At 39.0% G+C, this 22,529-nt stretch overlaps 1 protein-coding gene across 7 annotated transcripts; it reads left to right on the top strand.

The window, feature by feature from the left end:
- The first annotated feature begins 2,067 nt into the window (after positions 1 to 2,067).
- add3b (adducin 3 (gamma) b) lies at positions 2,068 to 21,230 on the top strand. Of its 7 annotated transcripts, XM_067518325.1 has the most exons (17): positions 2,068 to 2,281; positions 7,629 to 7,700; positions 7,836 to 7,989; positions 8,457 to 8,664; positions 9,841 to 9,985; positions 10,570 to 10,721; positions 11,419 to 11,499; positions 12,838 to 12,987; positions 13,286 to 13,429; positions 13,989 to 14,087; positions 14,679 to 14,852; positions 16,350 to 16,610; positions 16,793 to 16,909; positions 16,994 to 17,083; positions 17,835 to 17,958; positions 19,195 to 19,290; positions 19,482 to 21,230. In XM_067518325.1, the coding sequence occupies exons 4-17, from the start codon at positions 8,464 to 8,466 to the stop codon at positions 19,730 to 19,732; spliced, it is 2,085 nt and encodes a 694-aa protein (XP_067374426.1). In that variant the 5' UTR covers positions 2,068 to 2,281; positions 7,629 to 7,700; positions 7,836 to 7,989; positions 8,457 to 8,463; the 3' UTR covers positions 19,733 to 21,230. The 7 variants fall into 7 exon arrangements, with proteins under 7 accessions (XP_067374426.1, XP_067374394.1, XP_067374416.1 ...); XM_067518293.1 differs by lacking the exon at positions 7,836 to 7,989 and having other exon boundaries at positions 2,069 to 2,281; XM_067518304.1 differs by lacking the exon at positions 2,068 to 2,281 and having other exon boundaries at positions 7,223 to 7,700.
- The last annotated feature ends 1,299 nt before the right edge of the window (positions 21,231 to 22,529 follow it).

Here is a 22,529-nt window from a genome sequence, read left to right as displayed (position 1 = left end):
TGTCACCAGTTACTAATATTCTAGTTTCTTCTCAAGAGGGTCTTTTTCACTGATTGCCTTGTGCAATGCGTTACAGCTACATCTTAACTCCAGAAGTGATCCAATCTTAACTTCTTAAAAAGCTCAGCTCATCACTGCCTATTTATTTCTTTCAAACAAGTCAAGGTCATCTGTGGAGCTTATACAACGATCTTTGTCGAATGAAGATGGGTTATTTTAGCTGTTTTTGTTGTAACTATTACATCAGTGTCTCTGACATGTTCTCTCATATCCTGAGAGAAGCCCTGCTGTAGCCAATTTTTGTGATCATGTCACCACTTTTCTCTGAGACCTATAGAAGATCCTTTTTATTCTGGCACCATGTTTATGCTTAAATCCTCATGAATCTGATATTCAGTTACAGAAGGTTTGGGGATTACAGGATTTCTTTGCAAAATACAGCTAAAATAAATGTGATTGCTAACACCTACTGTATCATTACTATATAGATTCAAACAACCTAATATGTCACAGATTCATATCACATATTCCATTGTAAGTGATGTGCCACTTTTGTTAGTTGTGTCTCATTATCTCATCACACCAAGAGTATTAATCACATACAATGTAAAATTCAAATGACTTGAAATAAAAAATTAGGACCCTTCAATTGTAGTTCTGCTCTGTCCAGCATGTCACCAACACAAAGTACCTAACAGACAACTCACACTGAAACAAACAGAAGTTCCCTAAAAGGGAAGCACACAACCTCACAACCCAAAGCTACCAGCCACAAAGTGACACTCCCTGCTTCTACTGCCCCAAGCTTCTTATTTTCTTGATTTTCCAGATAGCTGATTCAGCCTGTCCAAAACTAAAATGAGAGCGAGAGCATTTGTGACAGGAGGAGATACTGTAGGAGAGGTGACATCTTTTACAGTCATTATGTTTGCAGAGTCTTCACTAGATGGCAGTGTAGTGTAGGGATATTGTTTGACAAGTTTCATCAGACATGGCATTATTTTAGAAACTTTCTCAGTCCTCCAGTGTGTGTGTTTAAGTATAACAAAAAATGGAATAACTTCCCTGAGCTATGGCAGTTTTAAAAAATTACTGAGCCTCACTACTTGGATGTTTATTTAAACAGCTTGATGTCATAGGACCGTGGCCTTTGACCTTGATAGGTACGCCTAGGATGGGGGGCCATCCTGTGGGTGTGGCTCAGTGATTGCAGAAGGGTCGGGAAATGAATGTTTTATCAGCCTCTGCAAAGACAACAACAACATCAGTGTAGTGGGTGGGAAAAGAGAAACATCTAAATTTAACCCATGGGCTGCTGCCAACTCAAATAAAATCAACAGAGGACAGTTTCCTGTTCATTCTGAAAAATCTGGATGACCTTTAGAATAGTAATAAATATGTTTATGTAGGGCATAAATATTACACATCATACTATACAGTAGCTAGTACATATACTATGACTATGACATGGAATCTGTCTGGAAGTTTCCAGCTCTTGTTTTTTTTTTTAAACTCACTCACTGAAGCTCATCTATTATGGGCATGCAGTGTTTGCTGGTTCCTATAAACACTGTACTTTTTCATTATTTGCCATCACTGTGCTTTTGTTGCTACACTGAAACTAAAAGTCTAGAGTATGTAATTGCCTTGTATTTCTATATTCTTCACAGCAAAAGCTTGCACTCTTCAGATGCCTCATGAATTCAGGTGGTGCAGCAAAGCGGGAGAGCAGCACATCCCACTCATTCACTGTAAAAGAGAATATGTGGGAGGAGGTGATAGCGGGCAAGTATTCACTGTGTGCAATGTCCTCCTCGACAGCAAAATTTAGAACATCCTCAATATGCAGAGAAAAAATATGCCTGGCAGGAGATCGCTGCAGTATTTCTACATTTATGGTTAAATTTGTAAGACATCCCCACTTAATAAAACATTTAGTATTGCTTTCAAACAACTGCGTTAAATCATATGATTTTTGTGTTTATATGTTAGGGGTAGAAATTCGTCCCTCCCATTTTTTTTTTTTTTCAGACCAATCTATCTGTAAGCTTGGTCACCAGAACCTCATTTGATACTCGTTTCCTTGCTTTCCTGTGAGAATAGGCCGCCGCTGTCACAGCAGAGCCGAGGGAGTGCAGGAGATCAGAGGCAAAGCAGCAGTTGCCTCTCCTCTGGGAAGCCAGATGACCCTCTTCAAAGTGATAATGTAAACAGCTACGGTATCTAGCAACTGGTGGAACCGTGGGAGTTTGACGTAAAACGTGAAGAAGTCTTCTGTAGGGTAAGTGTAAAAGCAACTAACACTGTAAGTTACATTGTTTTTTACCCTTTTTATTCCTTTAAACAAGGCATTTCCTAAAGCTAAGATCTAAAAAAACTAAGTTATGTGAAATGGTGCAGTTTTGTGATCCGTGGGCTTTGAAGCTTTGGGAGAGTAAAACATTTCTTTCAGTCCACTGACAGCAGATAACGGACACTTTATGGTCAATGAGAAAGGCATTTCTTAGCCCCAAATTGTGACGCATACTTTCTGTGAAGCAGCCTACCTGTATACAGTATATACAATAGGCAGACATGTTGTGCTTTTTCAGAGCATTCTGTGTGTGTGTGTGTGTGTGTGTGTGTGTACTTTTAGAGCACTTTCTAGATTTAACATTGTGGTAGATCTTTATTGCTAAACTGGCCTGTCTGCAGCTGCACTGTCAACTCCAGCTGCGGAGGCTTTAAACATCTGCTTTCAATTAATGTCACCATTTAGAAACATTACTTTAAGAATGCATTTGTTGACTTTAGATGTGGGACTGGGGCAACACAGGATTTCATAATATGTGTGACTGGTGATGTGAATTATAGACAGCCATAAAACCAAAAAGGCAGGTCATGACCCAAACCCTTTCACCCATGGAATAGGTTGTTCCTGTTCTCATTTGCACTTTTACAGTTTTCATTTTATGGATTTTATGTTAGATTAAGTTCTACAATATCATCCGCTAGTTGCTCAACGGACGTTATGATTAATGGATTTTTTTTTTTTACAGCACAATTTTTTTCAGTTTGTAGGAAATGTCAGGTTTTAGCATAAATGTAAGATATTTACATTAAATTTACACCACTACTTAACTAAAAGTCAACACTTCATTTTCCCATAATGTCAGTTTGAACTTCAGCCTCGGTTAAAGTGAACCACGCACAAACCACTACATTTCCAACATGGAGACCATCCAAACACAACCGCAGTAGGGAGTACAGCCAACCACTCCAATGTGTACAGCAATGCCTGTGTGTGTGTCTCTGTGTGTGTGTGTATGTTTGTGTGTGCACATGCACACGTGTGTGTTTACATGCATGTGTGTGCGGTTTTACACCCAAACACTGTGAAGCCACAGATCCAACTGTATCAATGTAAATTGTTTCAGGTTCAAAGTGTGCTCTGTTTTTGCCACCCAGCCTGCTTTGGGAGTGTAGCAGGACCATTTTTAGCAAGTTGTGGAGTCATATATTCTGTGTGAATTTATAGGAAAAAAAAACAAGGGCATTGTTTTGTAGCAAAAGTTTTAAAAAAGTTCTCAAGTTCTCTCTGCGTCTGTCCCTGATAGGCTGATGCAAAATCTTTGTGTGCAAGTTTGGCTGAATGCAAATATGGTTCTTAATGCACAGTATTCCTGAAAAAATACAGCAGGAAAGTTGCTATTGCTAGTCAAGTAAATGCAGTTTTACCTCACTGTGCTCAGTAAAATATATATGTATTTTAGAAACAGATTCTAAGGAGTGTGTACATTTAATACTTAATGCTATCATCATTCATTTTATTTGTCCAAAGACTTATCAAGTTAAAAAGCACCTTTAATAAAATAATCTAAACAGAATAATTTCAACTTAATTATACATTGCAACAGAATAACTGGAGAAGAGCACAGATAATTGGCACACAGATACATGGGTCACTAGAACAATTTCTGAATGCGAGTTCTACAAAACACTTTGTGCTTCATGATCACATTGAGGGTTTTGCAGGTGGACAATGTGCAGCAGTATTTGGATGATGGCTGGTTTACACAAACGCAAATTAAGTGTCCCAGGTCACTGCACTGTCATGTGGTTATAAACAGTAGCTTGTAACTTAACTGTCACTGTGCCCAGCAGTGGTCAAAGGGTAATTATCAGAAATGGGTAATGGAGAAGGGGCTGGAACTGCTCGGAAAGAGTTACAGCCATTATTTCAAAAATGTCTTTGGTTAGAAGAGCACATTCAGGTCTTGTAGGAAATCCACACAGAAAGACCTCTGGTTAATATGCAAATCCTTTGACCCTTTACCTTGTGCTGTAACAATCAGTCAAGGATGCTCATTTGCTCATTATTTATTTATTTATTGCTTTTTCCTGCCCTGTTGGGTAACAAGCTCTTATTTGCAAAAGTGGATGATATCTGGCACCCAGTCACTCTTCTCCTAATTTAGCCTCAAGAGACATGGAAGCATTGGTTACTATGGCAACCATGCTGGTACAGACTCTGAGATAATGCCCCAACCCCCACCCCTATCCCTTAAAAATTAATCATCACAGAAATGTAAATATGTTACTGTGAATGTTAGCTGTTTGTGGTTGGTAAGAATAAACATCTGACGATGATTTTAACAAGAGGTCCAACAGTGTAGCGTGCAATGTTGTGAAGAACAATGATTACTGAAAGCAGGCTTCAGCCGCTGTATTTTTTGTCCTTGCTAACTTCATGGTGACATCCATAAAACAAAGTTGAATTTCACCAACTGTCTCCCTCCTGGCAGCTTGAACAACTTTAGATTTCAGAGAAAAAGACAAACTCGTTTCTTTTCTTTGCACAGAACTTTGCAGCTGTGAGGGAAAAACCCATCTGATTTAACTGGGAGGCATTAAGTATAATAACATCTAATGAACCAAAACAGCGCCTGGTTTGATGTAGTCTGGTATTCATATAAATTATCTCTCAGAATGTCCTGAAATTACTATTAATCACCTGAAAGGAACTCTTAGAGAATTGTGGGGAAAATGAGCCAGGAAAAATATTAAAAGCTGTTCGAGTTTTGCATGAAGTTTTCCAGAGGCAACAATTGCTCTGTGTTATCAGAAGCTGTATATACAGTAATACTGTGTGTGATTTTCTATAATAACCCAACATTATAATATATTACTAAAATTATGGCAGAATGAAATGTTTTAAAAAGGAACTTCATCAATTTGACACACAAAGAGGTGGTTACTCATCACGAGGAGCACCACTCACATGTTTGTAGCTTTTCTCTTGCTCTAAACCTATAAAAAATCAGCTGTGAATTTTTGTCTTGTCGTAGGTTTGTAGAGTTTTTCCTTCGACACGAAATGCAGCTTTGTTGTTCTCAGCTGGCTTTTGTTTTTCAGTTTCCACCACACAGTTGGTGGTATTTTAACTGCGCTTTTCCTGTTTGAATCTTATGAGAATCTACTTTGTGTTGTTGTAGTCACAGGAAAAAGTGGAAAATATCTCATCAAATACAACAATTTGAGTTTTTCTCTAAATCTGACATGCCCTTTATTACACTGCCAATTCAAGGTGGGATTATTGTGCCAATGGAGAATTATAGTGGCATGAGAGGTAGTGATTTTGCTCTACTGGGGTCCTGAAAATCCTGATCTGGTGTTAGGTGAAAAGGAGTGTTGATGATTTTCTCACCAAGTCCTGAGTGACTCTCCAAGTGACACTGGAGGAAAAAAAATCATTCAAGACACTCTTCAGACTAGCTTATTATCATGTCATTATTTCATTTGCAGAAAAAACAACTTTCAGCTACTGCATCAATACGTAGATTGTTTTATGGTTGTGTGTCTAGAATTTAAAATGATATGGTGGTAGTCCCCCCCCTGACAAATTCATATTGGTAGTATACATGACCATTGATTTATTCCATGGAGCAGCTGGATTGTGACAAGAAAAAAGTGTTCTTTTATCTGTGGACATCAATACCCACAGCAGTAATCTGTATGAATGAGACGTTGACTAATAACATCTGACATTTGGTCAATGTTTCCAAGATAGACTACCCTGGCTGAAAAGTTCAAATAGTCAGCAAGAATGTGGGGGCTGGCGCATGGGATGATGTTGTGTGTGTGTGTTTGTGTCTGTGTGTCTGTGTGTTTATGCAGACATTTAAGCTTGTGTGTGGTTTCAGTGGGACCTCTGCCAAAAGCAGGGAGGCAGGGTTTCAGGGTTTGAGGGGTCACACTGCTCCAGAGTAAGAAAGTTCTGCTTTTCATTACATCAACCCATATGTCCACATATCTGCTCCGCCTCCCACTCTTGTTTCCTGGAATTGTTATGTCATCTGTGATTCGGTCCTTTTCTCTCTTACTCCCAGTGTCTAGATATTTGTGTGAGTGTGTCTGATTGTGTGTGATGAAAAGGGATAATTACTCTGTGGGCTGGTAAGAGCAGCCTGCTGTGAAATTTAAAAATTCCAAAGCTGCATTCCCTTCTGAATATTGCTACAATCTCCAGGCTGACTGGCAAGGCAGAAAAGAGCCGAGAGTTGGTGGGACAAGTGGAGGGATTCTTTTCTTTCTCTCCTGTAGCAGGATATATCTGCACAGCTTTGCCTTAGCTTTAATCTTGGTCTTATTGCCCGTGTACAGTGGGAGAGCCAATTTAATTCACTTGAAGAAAGACAGAGTGCAAGTGTTTCTGTAACAACCCAGCAAGAGGCTCCATTATTTGGCTTTACCACTATATTACTGTTAGATAAACACATGTGCTGTATGAAGTCCAGTACAGCAAAGCCATCATGTTGAGTGGTTTCCATTTAGCATCAGTAAGCAGTGGATAAATAACCCAAAGTATGATCGGGCTCCATTTATTGCACAGAATACATTATTTTAAAGTATTTATTCGGCATGTGGAACAAATCAAAACATGTTTGTGAATGTGATTGTGAATAAATTCTCTTTAAAAGAACATCTGTATTTCGTTGCTTTTTCTGAACAAACATCCTATATTTTGAAAAACTTTTTTTGTTTCTCCAGTGGAGGTGTTCACTGTTTGAAGAAAGCTCTGGCTTTGAAGTGTTTTGCAATAGCTGGGCCATATAGCTTTGATGGAAGCCTCTGCTGAGTTGCTGTGGGAACACACGAGGCTCGCTTCTATATAAAACGAAGGGGCAGAAGTTAATAAATCACACATACACACTGAGGAAGAGGATGAGGAAGGATTACGGGGGGTCACAAAACTTCACCAGGAACAGCAGCATCGCTATGATGAGTTCCTTCAGGAATATTGAGGAGACCACAAGAAATAACACATTATCACAGCAATAAGCTCGTCGCAAATCCAAATGGGAATTTTACAGTAAAGCGATAGTACGAGCCGAGGACAGTGACCTGATCCCGAGTGGCCGTTCCTTTGTCCCGCTGCATGCACAGGGCCTGGTGGGTGGATAAGTGAAGTCACATGGTCACTTTTCCTTTTTCCCACACAAACACACCCACATCCTCCTCCGTGCAGCCACTCTGCGCCGTTTGGATACTGTAGCAGCACAAGTTGCGTCCTGCAAGCTGTTTCCTCCACTATGTCTCCGAATCGAGTATAACACCGCTCTGCTTTGTTTCTGTCCACTTTTCTGAAGCCCTTGTCCGGGAAATTTCACCATCACATCATCGGTCGGGAGTAAATTCAACAGCTGATCACTTGGTTTCAGGTAATTTCCAAAGTTACAGTAACAGTTTACCTCGTTGGTGTGTTTGTTCGCTTTGTGCTTATGGAGCTTGTTCAGGTCTCAAAGTGTAACTTCGGCTAATATCTCTCCCTCTTTTTTTGTTATAAATGGTTAAAGGTGTAATTTGATGCCGTGCACGCAGTGCTGTGGATAATGGGCAGCTGCTAAAGGGAAGTTATTTTGGCTTGGAGTGTTGGACTTATTTCAGTTCCAGGCCTGATTTCATGTAGTGTTTGCTGTGTGTCCTGTGTCCCTGCACCCCCACATCCAGGTACCACTGCAGCACCACTGTGCTAATTACCATGCAATCTGGCTCATTTGCATGAGGCCTGCCTTTCTTTACTGTTGAAAACACTTGAAGCCCGCTGATTTATCCAACACTTTTTAAGATGACCTCCATTGGAAGCTCTGAACTTTCTTATTAAAACTCAGTCTGTAATAGACTATAAATCATTTGAGAATGAAAGGTATGATGTTCCCATTATTAAACTATAATTACTACCAATTTAAAAAAGACTTGCAGTATGTGACTTATTCATCCTTTTTGCACGTCAGCAGTGCTGTACTCACACAACAGTGTCAATCATATTACGATGAGCTCCTCTCTTTTGTCTCCATCCCAGTAATTACATGAGTCACCATCACCGTCACACACATACAGTATCTTTTTCTGTTAAAACCGTTGCCTTGCCAGCCTGACTATGAAGTAGGGCTGTTAACGATTACCCTCTCTTGCAGTGAAGACATGAGTCTGGTGGAGGTGAGACAGACGCCGGGGTCTCTGACCCTGTCCCTGTCTAGCAACGATTCCAAGGATCGCTACTTTGACCGAGTGGACGAAAATGACCCCGAGTACCTCCGCAGCAGGAACATGTCACCGGACCTGAGACAGGACTTCAACATGATGGAGCAGAAGAAGAGGGTCACCCAGATTCTGCAGAGCCCAGTATGTAGCCTCCCAGCACTATATAGGTGTCCTCCTACACACACACTCTCATGCTGCGTGAGTAATACACACCGTTTTTAAAGCTGAAGAGACATGCTGCATGTTCGACTGATTGAAAGGCAGTGTTTTCTCTTGTTATTGTACGTTATTACTTAGATGTAGGTTTGGCAGTCGGTTTACTGTGTAAAGTATCGGCGCTATCGCTACGGACATTGATATACACAGTGCTAAACTACAACTACAATTTAAAACATAGGTTAATTAATCAAAAAATACATTTACAGAAAATTTTCTGACAATGATTTGGATAAATAAAGCCATTTTCAAGCAAAAATGCCAACATTTATTTGGTATTTGGTTCAAATGTTAACATTAACTGGCTTTTTTTCTTGCGTATTGCTATTATTAGGCTAACAATAAACTAACAACAAATTAATAAAACACCCGTCAGAATAATTTTGTAAATTTCTGCTTCCAAAAGGCTCCTACAGTTGAATCGACCTCTCTAAATCATATTCTACAATAGCTATAATTTCTAACCCTCATGAAGATTGCTGTTGTTCCATTGTGTTGTATTAGACTGCATTAGTATGCATCTGATTGTGTGCGGTAGCAGATGTGTCTCAGTATAGGATAAACCATGAGCATGAGCAGGTGCTATCTGGTTAGATGAAGTGCAAAGAGGTACAGCAAACACATGCCAATGAAGTGTATGGAAATAAGATGAACCCACACTCCTATGTGATTGCATAACAGGGCCAACAAGTAGAACTCATCTCGTCACCATGGGAACCATGGTGGGATGAAGCAGAATGCTGGAGCTTAACTGCAGCACACTGGAAAAATACTGCTGTTTCAAGATTCACAGGCTACTGCTGAAGCAAAAAGTGATAATCATGTTTGATGTGATCTCCCGAGTTTCTAGTGAACCCTCTTGTCACAGGCATACAAAGAGGTTTTACTGGTCTTTGGTGATTTGTGTACAGTTGTAATGAAGGGCTTTGGAAGCATGCTGTGCTCTCTGAGGAGGTGTTGGAATGAGGTCAGGGTTAGTTCGTGTATACATAGGTTGTTAGGTTAATGGAGCTCCATACTGGTGTTTGTGTTTTCTCTCCTCACCTTACCTTACCTGACCTTACTCCAAAAGAAAAAAAAAAGGGTCTTGTTTATCCACAGGTGTTTAAAGATGAGCTGGAAGGTCTGATTCAGGACCAGCTGACGAAGGGTAACAACCCTACCGGTCTCCTGGCTCTGAGGCAGATTGCTGACCTGGTCATGGCCAGCACCTTGGGAGGGGCTGGACCCTTGACTTCACCCATCAGTGAGTGGCAATGTGTTTCAGTGTTCCCGTGTGTGAATGTCTCCATCTATCTCCCATCGGGCCTGATTGTCATGCACCTTGTATTTGCTGTCTGTGTGCATTATTCAGGCTGAATATCTTCATTGTCACAGGCTGAATTCTCAGACTCTTGTGACTCTGAACAACCCTTAAACAGCAAAAAAGGCAGAAAGTTATAGACAGCATTCTTCATTGTCAGTGTTTCTATTAAGCAGCCCACATGACCGGGCTTGGTAATGAATTACACTATTTTGCAACGCTAATTATGTTACCGCAACCTTTTGGCCATGTTTTTCTGGGGAGGTCAAAGCACCCTCAGACTGAAATGGTAACTTTTTAAAAGACTAACTCTGAGAGTTGTAAATGTCTGAAACAAGTCACTGTAGTAAATGGCTGCTTTTTAAAAAGACTATAAAAGCTAGGATCCTGTGTTTATTAAATGCCCTAATATGGAATTACAGTCCAAAAATATCTTTTTACAAATTCTGAAGCTTCAAGTCCCTTGCCTTGTTTAACTTAATGTTGGGGGACAAATAAACTTAGGATGATAATATGTCTTTTCCTAGGCTATGGGATGGTGAGTCCAGTCAATGACTTGTATGGTGTTGAGACTCCTTCCTTTGCCAAAGGGGAGAAACAGAGTCGCTGCAGGCTGGCCAGCCTCTACAGGCTTGTTGACCTCTTCAGCTGGACTCGTTTTACAAGCTCCTACATTACTGTGAGTACACCTTCACAATCACGCACCAGTGCACACCTGCTTGTGTATGCAGCACAAGGTTTATGCATCTCGATGTGCATGTTGTGTTCTCTGTCTCCCAGAAGGTTTAGAGGGGAATACCTCTTTATTTTGGGGAAGCATTCATTATTTATAAGATATAACAGTTAGTTTGTGAATATGAACAGCTCCCAAATAGCAGACATACACACGGAAAGTATATGACAAACACTTAAGATGTCAAGATAGAAATTTCAGACTTTCCCAAAAGACAAAGCGTAAAAACTCAGTTTTACCAACCCACTCGCTGATTTTTGAGTTTTCAGAGTGAAAAGAGTTTTTCTCTGTGGTTCAGTTTCCTGTACCCTTGAATTGGTAATCTAGGTCTCCTTACTGCGAGTAGCTCATAACCTAACTTAAAAACTTTTTAAAGTTGTGGGTCTCCAGTGACATCTGTGCTTTTTAACTAAGTATTTGGATGCTGACAAAAAAATGATTTTGTCAGGAAACAGTCTTGCAGAGGCATTGTGAAGGTGATAAATGCATACTCTGTTTCTCAGCCCCTGATGATGATGTATAAGCTTAAAAATACTTGCTATACACAGTAATAACATCACATATGTTTCTGAATGAAGGGATTTACTCCCATTGTAACATAGACAACCTTTGGTTTTTTAATAATATTTTCATTTTGTCTCAGGTACGCGTCAATAAAGAGCAGGACCATGTTCTCATTAGTCCACAAGGTCTGTCTTTCGCTGAGGTGACGGCAGCAAATTTGGTAAGCACAGTGGTTGTGATGTCATTTTCCAGGTATGATTAAAAAAGCATTGTCATAGAGTTTCACTACATGTAGACTATTGGGCAAACTTGAACACAGTTTCCGTGTTTTTGTGGAGTAATAAGCAATGCCATTGCAAATTCATAGAACGAATATCCTACATTTCAAAAACCCATCTGTCAGATCTTTTCCCTAAAGGGTTCTATACATGTCAGGCAGAACGCTACAGTGATCAGAGACCATTATTTTAATCACAGTATTCAATTTAATAGGAGCTAATGATGGCTTTTCATTTTTCTGTTGTGAGATCTCATTTGTCTTCAAGAATTACTGGAGTGCTTAGTTCTGCACCTCCTGCACCATATAATAAGCATAATAAAAGAATAAAATTGATTTGTTTGTGCAAATAAAAATCAGAGCAGAAATAACAAATTTAAATTTTAAGCATGTCAAAACAAATATCTTTATTGTTTATCACGTGTTCTAACTTTATTTTCTTAAAAAGAAATTTAAAACTCCTGCACAAATGTGCAGAAACAAATCCAAATTCATCCTGATGCTCTGGTTTGCTAACTTCAGCTAGAGGTAGAATTTGAACTAAGGTGCGATGCTATCATGTATACCTATCTTGTAGTTTAGATTGGACATGTGGCTTTTTCCGCTAGCTGGCAAATATGGATTGAAACAATTCAGGCTTCAACGTAAACACAAATAATCTGCGCAAGTGTTTTATGAGAGGGGAAGTCTGAACGACACACAGTGTGTTTATGTAAGAAATGAATGGGTTTACAGGGTAGCTTTAGTGATTCAGTCATATTTGTAATCTTGGCTTAATGCATTCAGACTAAGCTTTTCACAATTAAGAACTTTTCCTTTCAATGTATTTTCAAAATATGTAGTTCAGTTAGTCCAACTACTTTATTTTGATTATGAGAATTTCCATAATATGAGGATAATGGAGGATTTTTAATTTCCGCTTGTTAAGATTCAGTGGCATTGTCTTTAAATTGTGTAACTTAATCAAACACCTGGTGCAGCCTTCCGCAAACTCCAAAAAACACAAGCGATTCTTCCCCATGGCTCCTGGAGGAAGTAATGCATCCAAGCAAATCCAAATATATCCACATAATTCTCCATCATTGTTATACCATCAACTTTATGAAATGCAACAGCACTTTCAACAAAACAACTCCACAACATGATGCTGCCTCCCCTGTGTTTTAATATTAGGATGGAGCTTTATCGTTGTTTTTATTTTGTTCTATTTTAAGGCTAGTAGACTGTCCACTCATCACATCTCTGCTTTGGCTGTTTTCTGTTTTTCCTGGCCATGTTTAGGTGAAAGTAAATATAATCGGCGAGGTGGTGGACCATGGTTCCACTGATCTGGGCATCGACCATTTTGGATTCGCTCCTCATGCTGCTATTTACTCCATGCGCCCTGATGTGAAATGCATTATCCACATTCATACCCCTGCTACAGCTGCTGTAAGTATGCTCCAGGCAAATGTTAAATGAGCTTCATCTTAATCAAAGCTTTCTGCTAAGGGCTTATTTTGCACCAGAGAAAAAGTGTGGAAAAGCAGCCCCCTGCATGTCTAGTTATTTTAGATACAGAAGCCCTGTGATGTGCTTTAACTATTTCTTTTGAAGGGCAACTGTAAAATGTTCAGCACGTGATGAGCATTGCTTTGTAAAGTTTTATGTGTGACTGAAAGCTGAGAATACGCCTCCATTTACATGTTGGTGTGTCACACTCTCAGTTGCTTTTATCCCATGTTAACAGGTGTCCTCGATGAAATGTGGAATCCTGCCCATTTCCCAGGAGGCTTTGCTTCTTGGAGACGTGAGTTGCTTCGGTTACCATGGCAGTCTGGATAATAAAGAGGAGAAGGTGGAGTTTCAGAAAGCACTGGGCCCTACTGCCAAGGTACTGTCAAACCAAGGGACTCCATTAGTGTGAGACTCACTTTCACATGGGATACAGCAGGTTTTCAGCAAGTCATCAGTTATTATATTACTCTGCATAATGCATTACGGCCGTTATATACTAAATGGGGCCATTTGTACCTGTTCATTCGTTAATATAATGAATTATACATGTGCATAGAAATGAGTTGTGTCATACAAAGGCAATATTTCTCAAATATATTACCTGCTTTTTGCTAAACATTTACAGTTTTTCTCTGAAAAACTCTGATTTATTTGGATACATTAACGAAATAAAATGTAAAAAAGTGAAGCTTTGGGAAGCTTCACTTTTTTGATGGGAAGCATCTGAGCGTTAGATGAAAAAACGAACTTCATTCTTATGACATTAGAAACATGTCTTATGAAGTGATGACATGACAAGTTTTGCCTTAAGATGCAGATTTATTTAAACTACAGCTATAACATTTACTAATTAATGCATGCATGAATGGATTTGTGCATAGTAGAATATCTAGATAGCTGAAAAGCATTTGTTTAGTGTTTCCTGTGTTTTTCAGGTGATGGTTCTGAGGAACCATGGGCTGCTGGCTTTGGGGGAGAACGTAGAAGAAGCGTTTCACTACATGCACCACTCACAGCAAGCTTGTCATATCCAGGTACAAAAATCTGGATGTTTACTTTTGATATTACCTCTACCTGTAATATAATTGCACTATTCAGGTGCAATGGTCTTGATACACCCTTGTACACGTTTACTTTATAAAATTGTATAAAACACATGTAATTCAACTGTAGAAATGTTTTAACTTTCTTTTACAAATGAGCTACACTGGAAATAATGATGCCTGAAATGGAAGCAAAGCTAAGATCTAACATACAGTAGGACTATGCTCAGTCAGAGCAAGGTGGACCCCCGCCGTGTTTGTTATAGACTCCTGCTGCTTTGGTTTCAAGGAGACGGTTGTAGTGTTTTTTCATAATTTTGCTGTGTCTTGACTATATTGTTTTTTTTTGACACATATTGACAACTCAGTTCACATACGGTTACAAATCTTTTGAAATGGTTTTACTGTTTTTTAGAAGAGAAAACATTCTATGTTCTCTGTATAATTACACTTTAAAAGAATGATAGAAATAAGGAGTGCATGCACAGAAAATTGCCATTGACTTCACACAGTGTCATAAGTTGGCTTGTAAAAGAAGAAACAGATAGAATTATTTTTTTGTTATCATATTCCTTTGTTTAGGTGAACGCTCTGGGTTGTTCAGGCAGCGTGGATAATCTTGTGGTCCTGGACAGGGAAAAGTTTAAACCCCTGACCCAGGGAGTGGCTGCTGCCGGGGTGGTGATAGACAACGAGGTCAAGTGGAAAGTAGGCGAGGCAGAATTTGAGTCCTTCATGAGGATGCTGGACAACCTGGTGAGGGAACTTTGACCTGTACTTTTTACCCACAATGCTTTGAGTTTCCTGTCTGAGGCACTTCCTCTGGAAGTGTCTGGTATGACAACACAATGACTCTTAAATGTGGTTTGTTAACCTAATCTGAAAATGTTTTGGGTAATTGAATCATATTTTATAATAGCTGTCTTTGGGTGAACATTTTTTTCTCTGTAATTACAGATACTCGTGTAATTATAGTGAAAAGCTGTTAAGCACAGTGATCTGCTCTTTGTGGCTAAAAGGCCGTCCAGTGGTCTTGTTACACTCTCAAGATTACTGTGCTGTGCTGCCCTTCTGTCAATTTCAACTCCCCGACTCTAACCACACCGCTAATGACCACAGTCTGACATGCACTGTGTCTGCTTGAGTGTGCTGCTTGTTAACAACTGTGGCTGGAGTGGGCTGCAGCAGGGTTCAGCTATGTGTGATCATAGCCCACCCACCCTCTCAATCATAGCTTCCAGATGGTGAGGCATGCTGTGGGCAGTTAGAACAACACAGACCACACAGACACTTAGTTTAAGGACTCTGGTGTACTCACTTGAGAGATGGGATTTGGTGTTTTCTCAAAGACTGTTGAATATGGCACTGGGTGCAAATGCCAGCCCACTCGCTTCAACAGGAGGTCTGTTATTCCATGCCAGAAGATGGAGTAAGTAAATTATCAGTGAAACCCTAAACAACGACAACATGAGCCCCGGCTGCAGTAAAGGTCACAGCTAATTACACAGGAGAAAGAAGGTGATTTTGGCCTGGCGCTCTTCAGTGTTATAGCAACAAGAAGACATGGTGGGTTTCCTCTCCTAAATTAAACAAAGACACATAACTCTTCTACAAACAGAAAATGATAGTAAATGATAAATATTTTCTCTCCACCAATATTGTGGAGAAATTTATTCGGAAACTACAGTTGTCATATTTTAATATTGATACAATTAATCAAGCCTGTGTAGATCATATGTGAATGTGTTCCCCCCTAATGTAGGTTAACTGAAATGTTCCCACAAACAGTAATCATCCTATAAGTGGTATAAAGTGCAGTTGGTGATCAGTTTTGATAAAAGTTCTGTCGTTGTCCTGCTCACATCGTGGGAGAGATTTGTTTTGCCGAAAAACTTGTCATAAAACTCCTATTCGGATTTTGATCTTAGTGTTGCACTGCAGGCTTTCAGACTGCACATACTGCAAGATCACATCAATAGTTTTTCTAGTTGTCTCCCTCAGTCTTTGATGTATTGTTAAAACCACACAAGTTTCATCTATTCCCTCTGAAACTGGGCTCGTCTGCAAAAGGAGCTGTTTGTATATACAGCATTGTTTAAATATTTAAAAGCATTGTGTAAGTAGATCTTGGGTGGCCCGTGCATCATTTGAGAGAATTGTGAACTGTGAAAAATACTGCAAATAACTTCTGGCAAGAGAGAACTCTTCAAAAAGTATGCTACAGTGATATTTCCTCTTTGTCTGACTTTGTAGGGATATAGAACAGGCTACTCTTACAGAAACCCCCTTGTCCGTGAAAAGCCCCACTCCAAGAATGATGTGGAGATCCCTGCCACAGTGTCTGCTGTGCCATCAGAGGACAGCGAGCTAAGTCTGCGCAGCCCCTTCAAGTTTATGGTGCAGAAACAGCAGAGGGAGAGGACCCGGTGGCTCAACTCACCCAACAGCTACTTGAGGGTTAATGTGCCTGAACACTCACCCAGCGGAGATGTGAGCCCCAGGACCAAAACCATGGTGTGTTTACTTTCATGTCAAACCTGTGACAAGAAATTAGAACCCTCACACTTTGGGCCTCTAAAGGAAAGTGTAAGCTTAGTAGCTGCACTTCCCCTGTATTAGCCTGCCCTCTTGTGGCAAATTAAATAGCTGCATCATCTGAGTTTTTTTTTATCTAATGATTTTTTTTATTCTCACAGTGGATGAAGTCTTCACAGCCTGGCAGCAGTGTTGGCACCCCAATAAAGATTGAGGATCCCAACCAGTTTGTCCCACTCAACACTAATCCCACAGAGGTTTTGGATAAGAGAAACCGGGTCAGTTTGCTCCAAAGACTTGAATAAGATATTGCATGCCGTGTTAAATTTGGCTTGTTGTAATATTGTGATAATTGTTTTCAGATAAAAGAACAGCATAGAGGTGACCAGATGACTCCAGGACCTAAGTCTCAGTTATTAGCTGGCATTGTTGTGGACACTGTACCAGGACCAGTGAGTATAAAAAGCATTTATATAAGGATTCAGTAAGTCAAAGATTTAAATAGTATTTTACAGTTTTTAATAATTGGTTAGACATATGAAAATCATCTACACCTATTATATATTTATTCTAATCACCAATACTTTTTTTGCCGTCTCTGACTCTAAATGTTATTGTTGTGGCCTCAAATGACTGATAATTTCTAAAATACTTTAACGCAAGTCGCAATGTTTTAGTTACGTAGTTACATGTTTTTAAGAATTAATTAAAAATGAAATGAAAATCATTTTTAAAAATCCAAAATTGTTCCAGTGAGAATTAATCTTACTGAGTGTGTTCTCAGTAATACACAAATATGTGCCAGCACACGTTCGAATATATGATATCCCAGGGATCCAATATTTCTTTTGTTCTTGTCATACATGGCCCTGTTATTTTCTTTTGTGTGCAGGTTTTACTTCAAGAAAGTAACAGCGTGTAGCTGTTTTTCATTCAGAGCTTTGGGGATAAGTTTAGAGAAAATACGCACTGTTGGTCAAATTTTGTGGAAAAGTTGTAGTGATTGGAAAGAAATAGGAAAGGTCATAAAGAATTCACAGCGATCAGTTGATCCCAAATTCCTGGACGACCTGTGGTATTTAAACATTACTAAGTATTTATATTATGACTTTTTATTCTTCTATAAGTGCAATTACTCCAGTTTACTGGAAATACATGACATGGGGTGAACATAACATCTTTTTACACTCTCCCCTCTATCAGGCTTTCATTATTGAGGATGAGGAGCAGACTCGATCTCTTCCACCTAATCCCTTCAATGAGCTTACGGAGAAGGTGCTGGAGGAATACAAGAGCATGGTAGAAAGAAAGCAGCTAGGCGAGGAAGGTACTCATTGCTATTCTTCATTCGTTGTCTTACAGGGTCAAACTATGACTATGACAAAGCCTTACAGTGCACTGTTGCTCTTTAGAGGCACAACAAACTCTCGATGTAATCTTAGCTGGCTTATAGGGGTTCATATCTGATGAGATACAATGTAGATTATGAGTTTATTATACTTTAGGGTTAAGGTCATGGAAGAAGTTGAAATGCAGAGAAAGAGTTGATCACAGGGGCTAACCGTGATCCCTAGAGAATTATGAAATCTAATTTAACTTATGCCTTTTTTTTTTAAAGAAAACTCATGAAACATTATTGCATGGGTTGCAGTTATGTGATCTAACTCTTAATTGTTGGGTCTGATGCAAATATTTTAAGCTCTTTCTTACATATTGTAGTTTTTTCCACAACAGCTGTGCTTTTTGCTGCCAGGCAATAATATCCAGGCAGTTAATTAGTTCAGCCACAGAAGTCAGTTCATGCCTGGAGGAAATGATGGAACTACAGTCACAGAAACAAGGTCCTTCCTGCAAAAATGCCACTTTGACAAAAATGTCAGTCTATAGTTTCACTCTTCTTCTGAGTTGTAAAGTCAGCTCATGGTGAGAGATGAGCTGCAAAGACATCAGTCTTGTCAAACTCCTCATGTCTTGATTATGACTGTAGACAAGGGGAAAAAAGTGTGCAAAAATGGAACATTTCTACAGCTGAGTGTCACCTTTATTTTGTGCTGTCAAGATAATGTGTGAACATGCCAGCGTTTGGACAATAATGAAATGAAGCAATGCTGGTAATACCAGCCAGGTGTTGTCTTGTTTTTTCACTACTATTAATCTTAATCTCCTGACATTTTTACTGGCTTCACCATGATGTTTAATATAAAAAATATTTTAAACAACCACTCAATGGATTTCCAAGAACTATTATATAACCTCTGTAACTCTTCCTAAAGGATTAAATGCAAAATAATGACATTTACAGTGGCCTCAGCATTGGTTCTAAATAGGACATGTTAGCTCTACTAAACTAAGATGATGAACACAATAAACAGTTTAGCTGTTTTCATTGTCAGCATATTAACAGGCTCATGTCAACATTTAGCTCCAAGCACTGCTGTTTTTAAGCACTGCAACATGAATCTGCTTAGTGGGTTTACTCGTTCAAACAGTGAAAAAATACAATTCTCTATTAGATAACACGTTTATCTAATAAGCCTCACTGATGACTTAAACCCTTTTACAGAAGATGAGGATGCCACTGATGCAGATGAAATGACCACATTTGATGGCTCTACAATCTCTCTTTCTCTCTCTCCCATAATGACGCCAGCTAAACAAGGTAATTAGCAAGTGAAATGTATTTAAATTAATACTGTAACTGTTAGAAGAAGCTGCTTGTTTGTGTGTGTGTGTGTTTGTGTTTGTGTTTGTTTTATGTCCCTCTGGTATAATCTGTAAAAGGACAAATGGATAATTTAAATAATTTCAATCCACATCCCTCGCCACTGACTTGGTTTCATGTGTTGATAGACACAGTACCCAATGGGAAAGACCACTTGGCAGAGATAGAGGAGGATCTGAGCATCGAGGTTTCCAAGCTCAGTATGAACACTTTGGAAACGGTGGAAATCTCTATAACAACAAAAGAGAAGACGGGGGAGACTCAGACCCCAGAGAGCCAAACTAAGTCCCCCAAGAAAAAGAAGAAGAAGTTCCGCACACCTTCATTCCTGAAAAAGAGCAAGAAAAAGAAGGAGGAGAAGGAAAAAACAGAAGCATGAAGGGATTTAGTGTAACAGCAAGAAGTATTCGCATGGAAAACATCTGAATTGCCTTTTTAATTGTCAGCTTGTTGAAGGAAAGTAAAATAAGAGAAATGACTATCACTCTGCCTGAAAGTCTCCCAGGACTGTGTTGTTTTTACACATTATGCACATTCACAGCTATTATTTCATGTGAATATTTTCTAAGATGTGACAGCAGATGGTAATGTAGATTTCTTTCCCATGAGGATCTGTGATTGACCACTCCTGAGGGCTAAGTCAAAGGAAACAAATGAAAAATTAGTGCAAATGTATTTGGATAGTTGTGTTATTTTTACCCATATTTTAATGGGAATAAAAATGGATATCATAGCAAACTAGATCCTAATTACATCAGATTGGGCCTTTTACAGTATATATTTGGTAGTTTTTATTTTTGCACAAGTTCATTGTTGAATGTATACTGAAAGACAATTGTTTAACAATTTAAAGATTTAGTAACCACACTAATAGTGGACCAGCGTCTGAACAAGATTATGCAGTGTTTAGCCTTATAGGAAGTACGATTTGTATTTGAACATATTCATAGTTATTGTATCTTGTAATAATATATGTTGGTTTATATTATATGTATTACAATATAGTGATTGATAGTTGAAATAAATGAGTTAATAGTCCTCACATATGAACATTTCATACTAACTCATACTTAACATGCTGTGATTGATACAAAGTAATAATTCATGTTTTGTTTTTTTGTTTTTCATTTATATCAGTGGTATTGTTTTTATGGTTGCTGCTTTATTGTAATTGTGACAAGGAATTGACTGTGACTAACAAAAAGAGTTAATTGAAGTACGGATTCTTGTATATCGATGTTCATGATTGACAGAGTGTGACTTTTGAAACAATAGGCAGAATATCAGTCCTTGTTTGAATGTTGAAAAGGAAAGTGCCAAACGTGAATCACAGAAAGTTGAATGTGATGGATATTTTGACTGATATTGCCCAGATAGTCTGTTGATGGCAATATTTTGAAGCTTTTCTTAGTAGCTTACGTTGATATAAAGTTTATTAGAGGACCAGATATTTGCATCCCAGTCAATAATGTGAATGATTTGTTTCGACCCAAAGGGAGTGGATTCTTTGCCTTTGTAAATAGTTTGTTTTTGTCAAGTTTTTTTGTTACACCAAACCAAATGTTACACAATGAAATATAGAAATGTGACAGCACAGTGTAATAACAATACTCTTAACACTACTTGTATCGTGTTTTTATTTCTCCACCTTAATTAAGCTCATTTACTAAACAAGCACAGCAAATTGTGTTTACAAATTGTAATACGTACGTAATTTGTGTGCCTAGAGCTTGTACTTACTCTGTTGTTTACATTACTATTTGTGTCGCCAGGGTTTTTCCATGACTGATTTCTATTACAGTCACAGTTGCCTCAAAGTCAGTCCTTTAAAATTGCCTTCCATCTGACGTAATAAAACCTGGGATATGTTTCCACAACTGTGTTATTGATCTGTTGCTTATTGGCTGAAATTTAGGTTACTGCTATTGTATTCAGTCAAATATAGTCTGAAACATCAACAGTTTTTTAATGTTTTGGGCACATCTCCATTAATTTCACGTGAAAGTCCAGCTGCTTATGTCCATTTCTAACAGACAGCATGACATCATAGATAGGAAAATAACCTTTCTATGAAACTACTTACACAGCTTAGAAATGTCTAGTTGTATTTTATAAAACCATGAACTCTGTTTAATGATTGTGTTAAGCTGTATAATCAGTCTTCAGTCATGATATTAATGGCCATTGTCATGGTAATCCATTGAGAGGGGGCCACAGAGACAAAGGGGATTTGGTTTCTCCAACAGGTGTGCATGTTGGGGGAGTCACAGGACCCACACCACCCACATCCTTCACACACCTTTCCTATAAGATGGAGAAGAGCATGAGGTCAAATGTAGTGTATATGATTGAATATTGCAAGCATTTCCCTCTGGGATTAATAAACTTGCTTGAGTTTAAATCTGGAAAATTATTTTGAAGTCTTACTGATGAACATTTAGTTTTCAATTTGGCACCTGTTAGTTAATTGTTATTTGGCCTACAAAAAAAAAGATCTACTTACCTTGTCCAGGTCATGAAAGTTCCTTAAGATGTGTGGATGATACAGCTTAGCACTGAGCGCTTCCATATCATGACAGTGCTAAGGAGCAGGTGACACACGTCTGGCCTGCTGCTGTAACCTCAGGGCAAAGTGCAGCTATTGTTTTAAAACAACAGGGGACTACTGCTGCATGATGCAGCATCTGAGACCGTCATCTTAACAGTCGACCAGCATGGCTGAGAATCGCATCAGAACAGCAAAGACACGGCAACCAAGTTAGATAGATAGATAGTTCCAAAGATAGACAGATAGTTAGATAGCAAGATAGGCCTTACACTCCGTGCTGTGTGAGACCATGGGGATGGGATGTTTGACACATTCTTTTATGAACATACACACCACCACTGTGTGACTTTGCCTCCTCTGTGATAGCTGAGCCACTGGTATAATCCTCAGGCTTTTCAGATTACTACAGTTGGGGTCACATTCTACACCAACCTACAGCAGCTCAGCTTTCCAAACACAGTCAGTAAGTTCTATCTCACGGCAAAGATGAGCCTTTTCCTGTGAGATGTTGTCTGATTCCACCCTCCACTGGACTCTCTGATCATGTTTGACTTCATTTTTCTGTCATTTTGGCTAGCAGTGGAGGATGTCTGAATTTACATTAAGATTGTTGTTTGATAGGTGGTAG

Source organism: Channa argus, chromosome 1 (assembly GCF_033026475.1).
Source record: "Channa argus isolate prfri chromosome 1, Channa argus male v1.0, whole genome shotgun sequence".
Lineage (NCBI taxonomy): Eukaryota > Metazoa > Chordata > Actinopteri > Anabantiformes > Channidae > Channa > Channa argus.
This window is presented reverse-complemented; position numbering and strand designations above follow the sequence as displayed.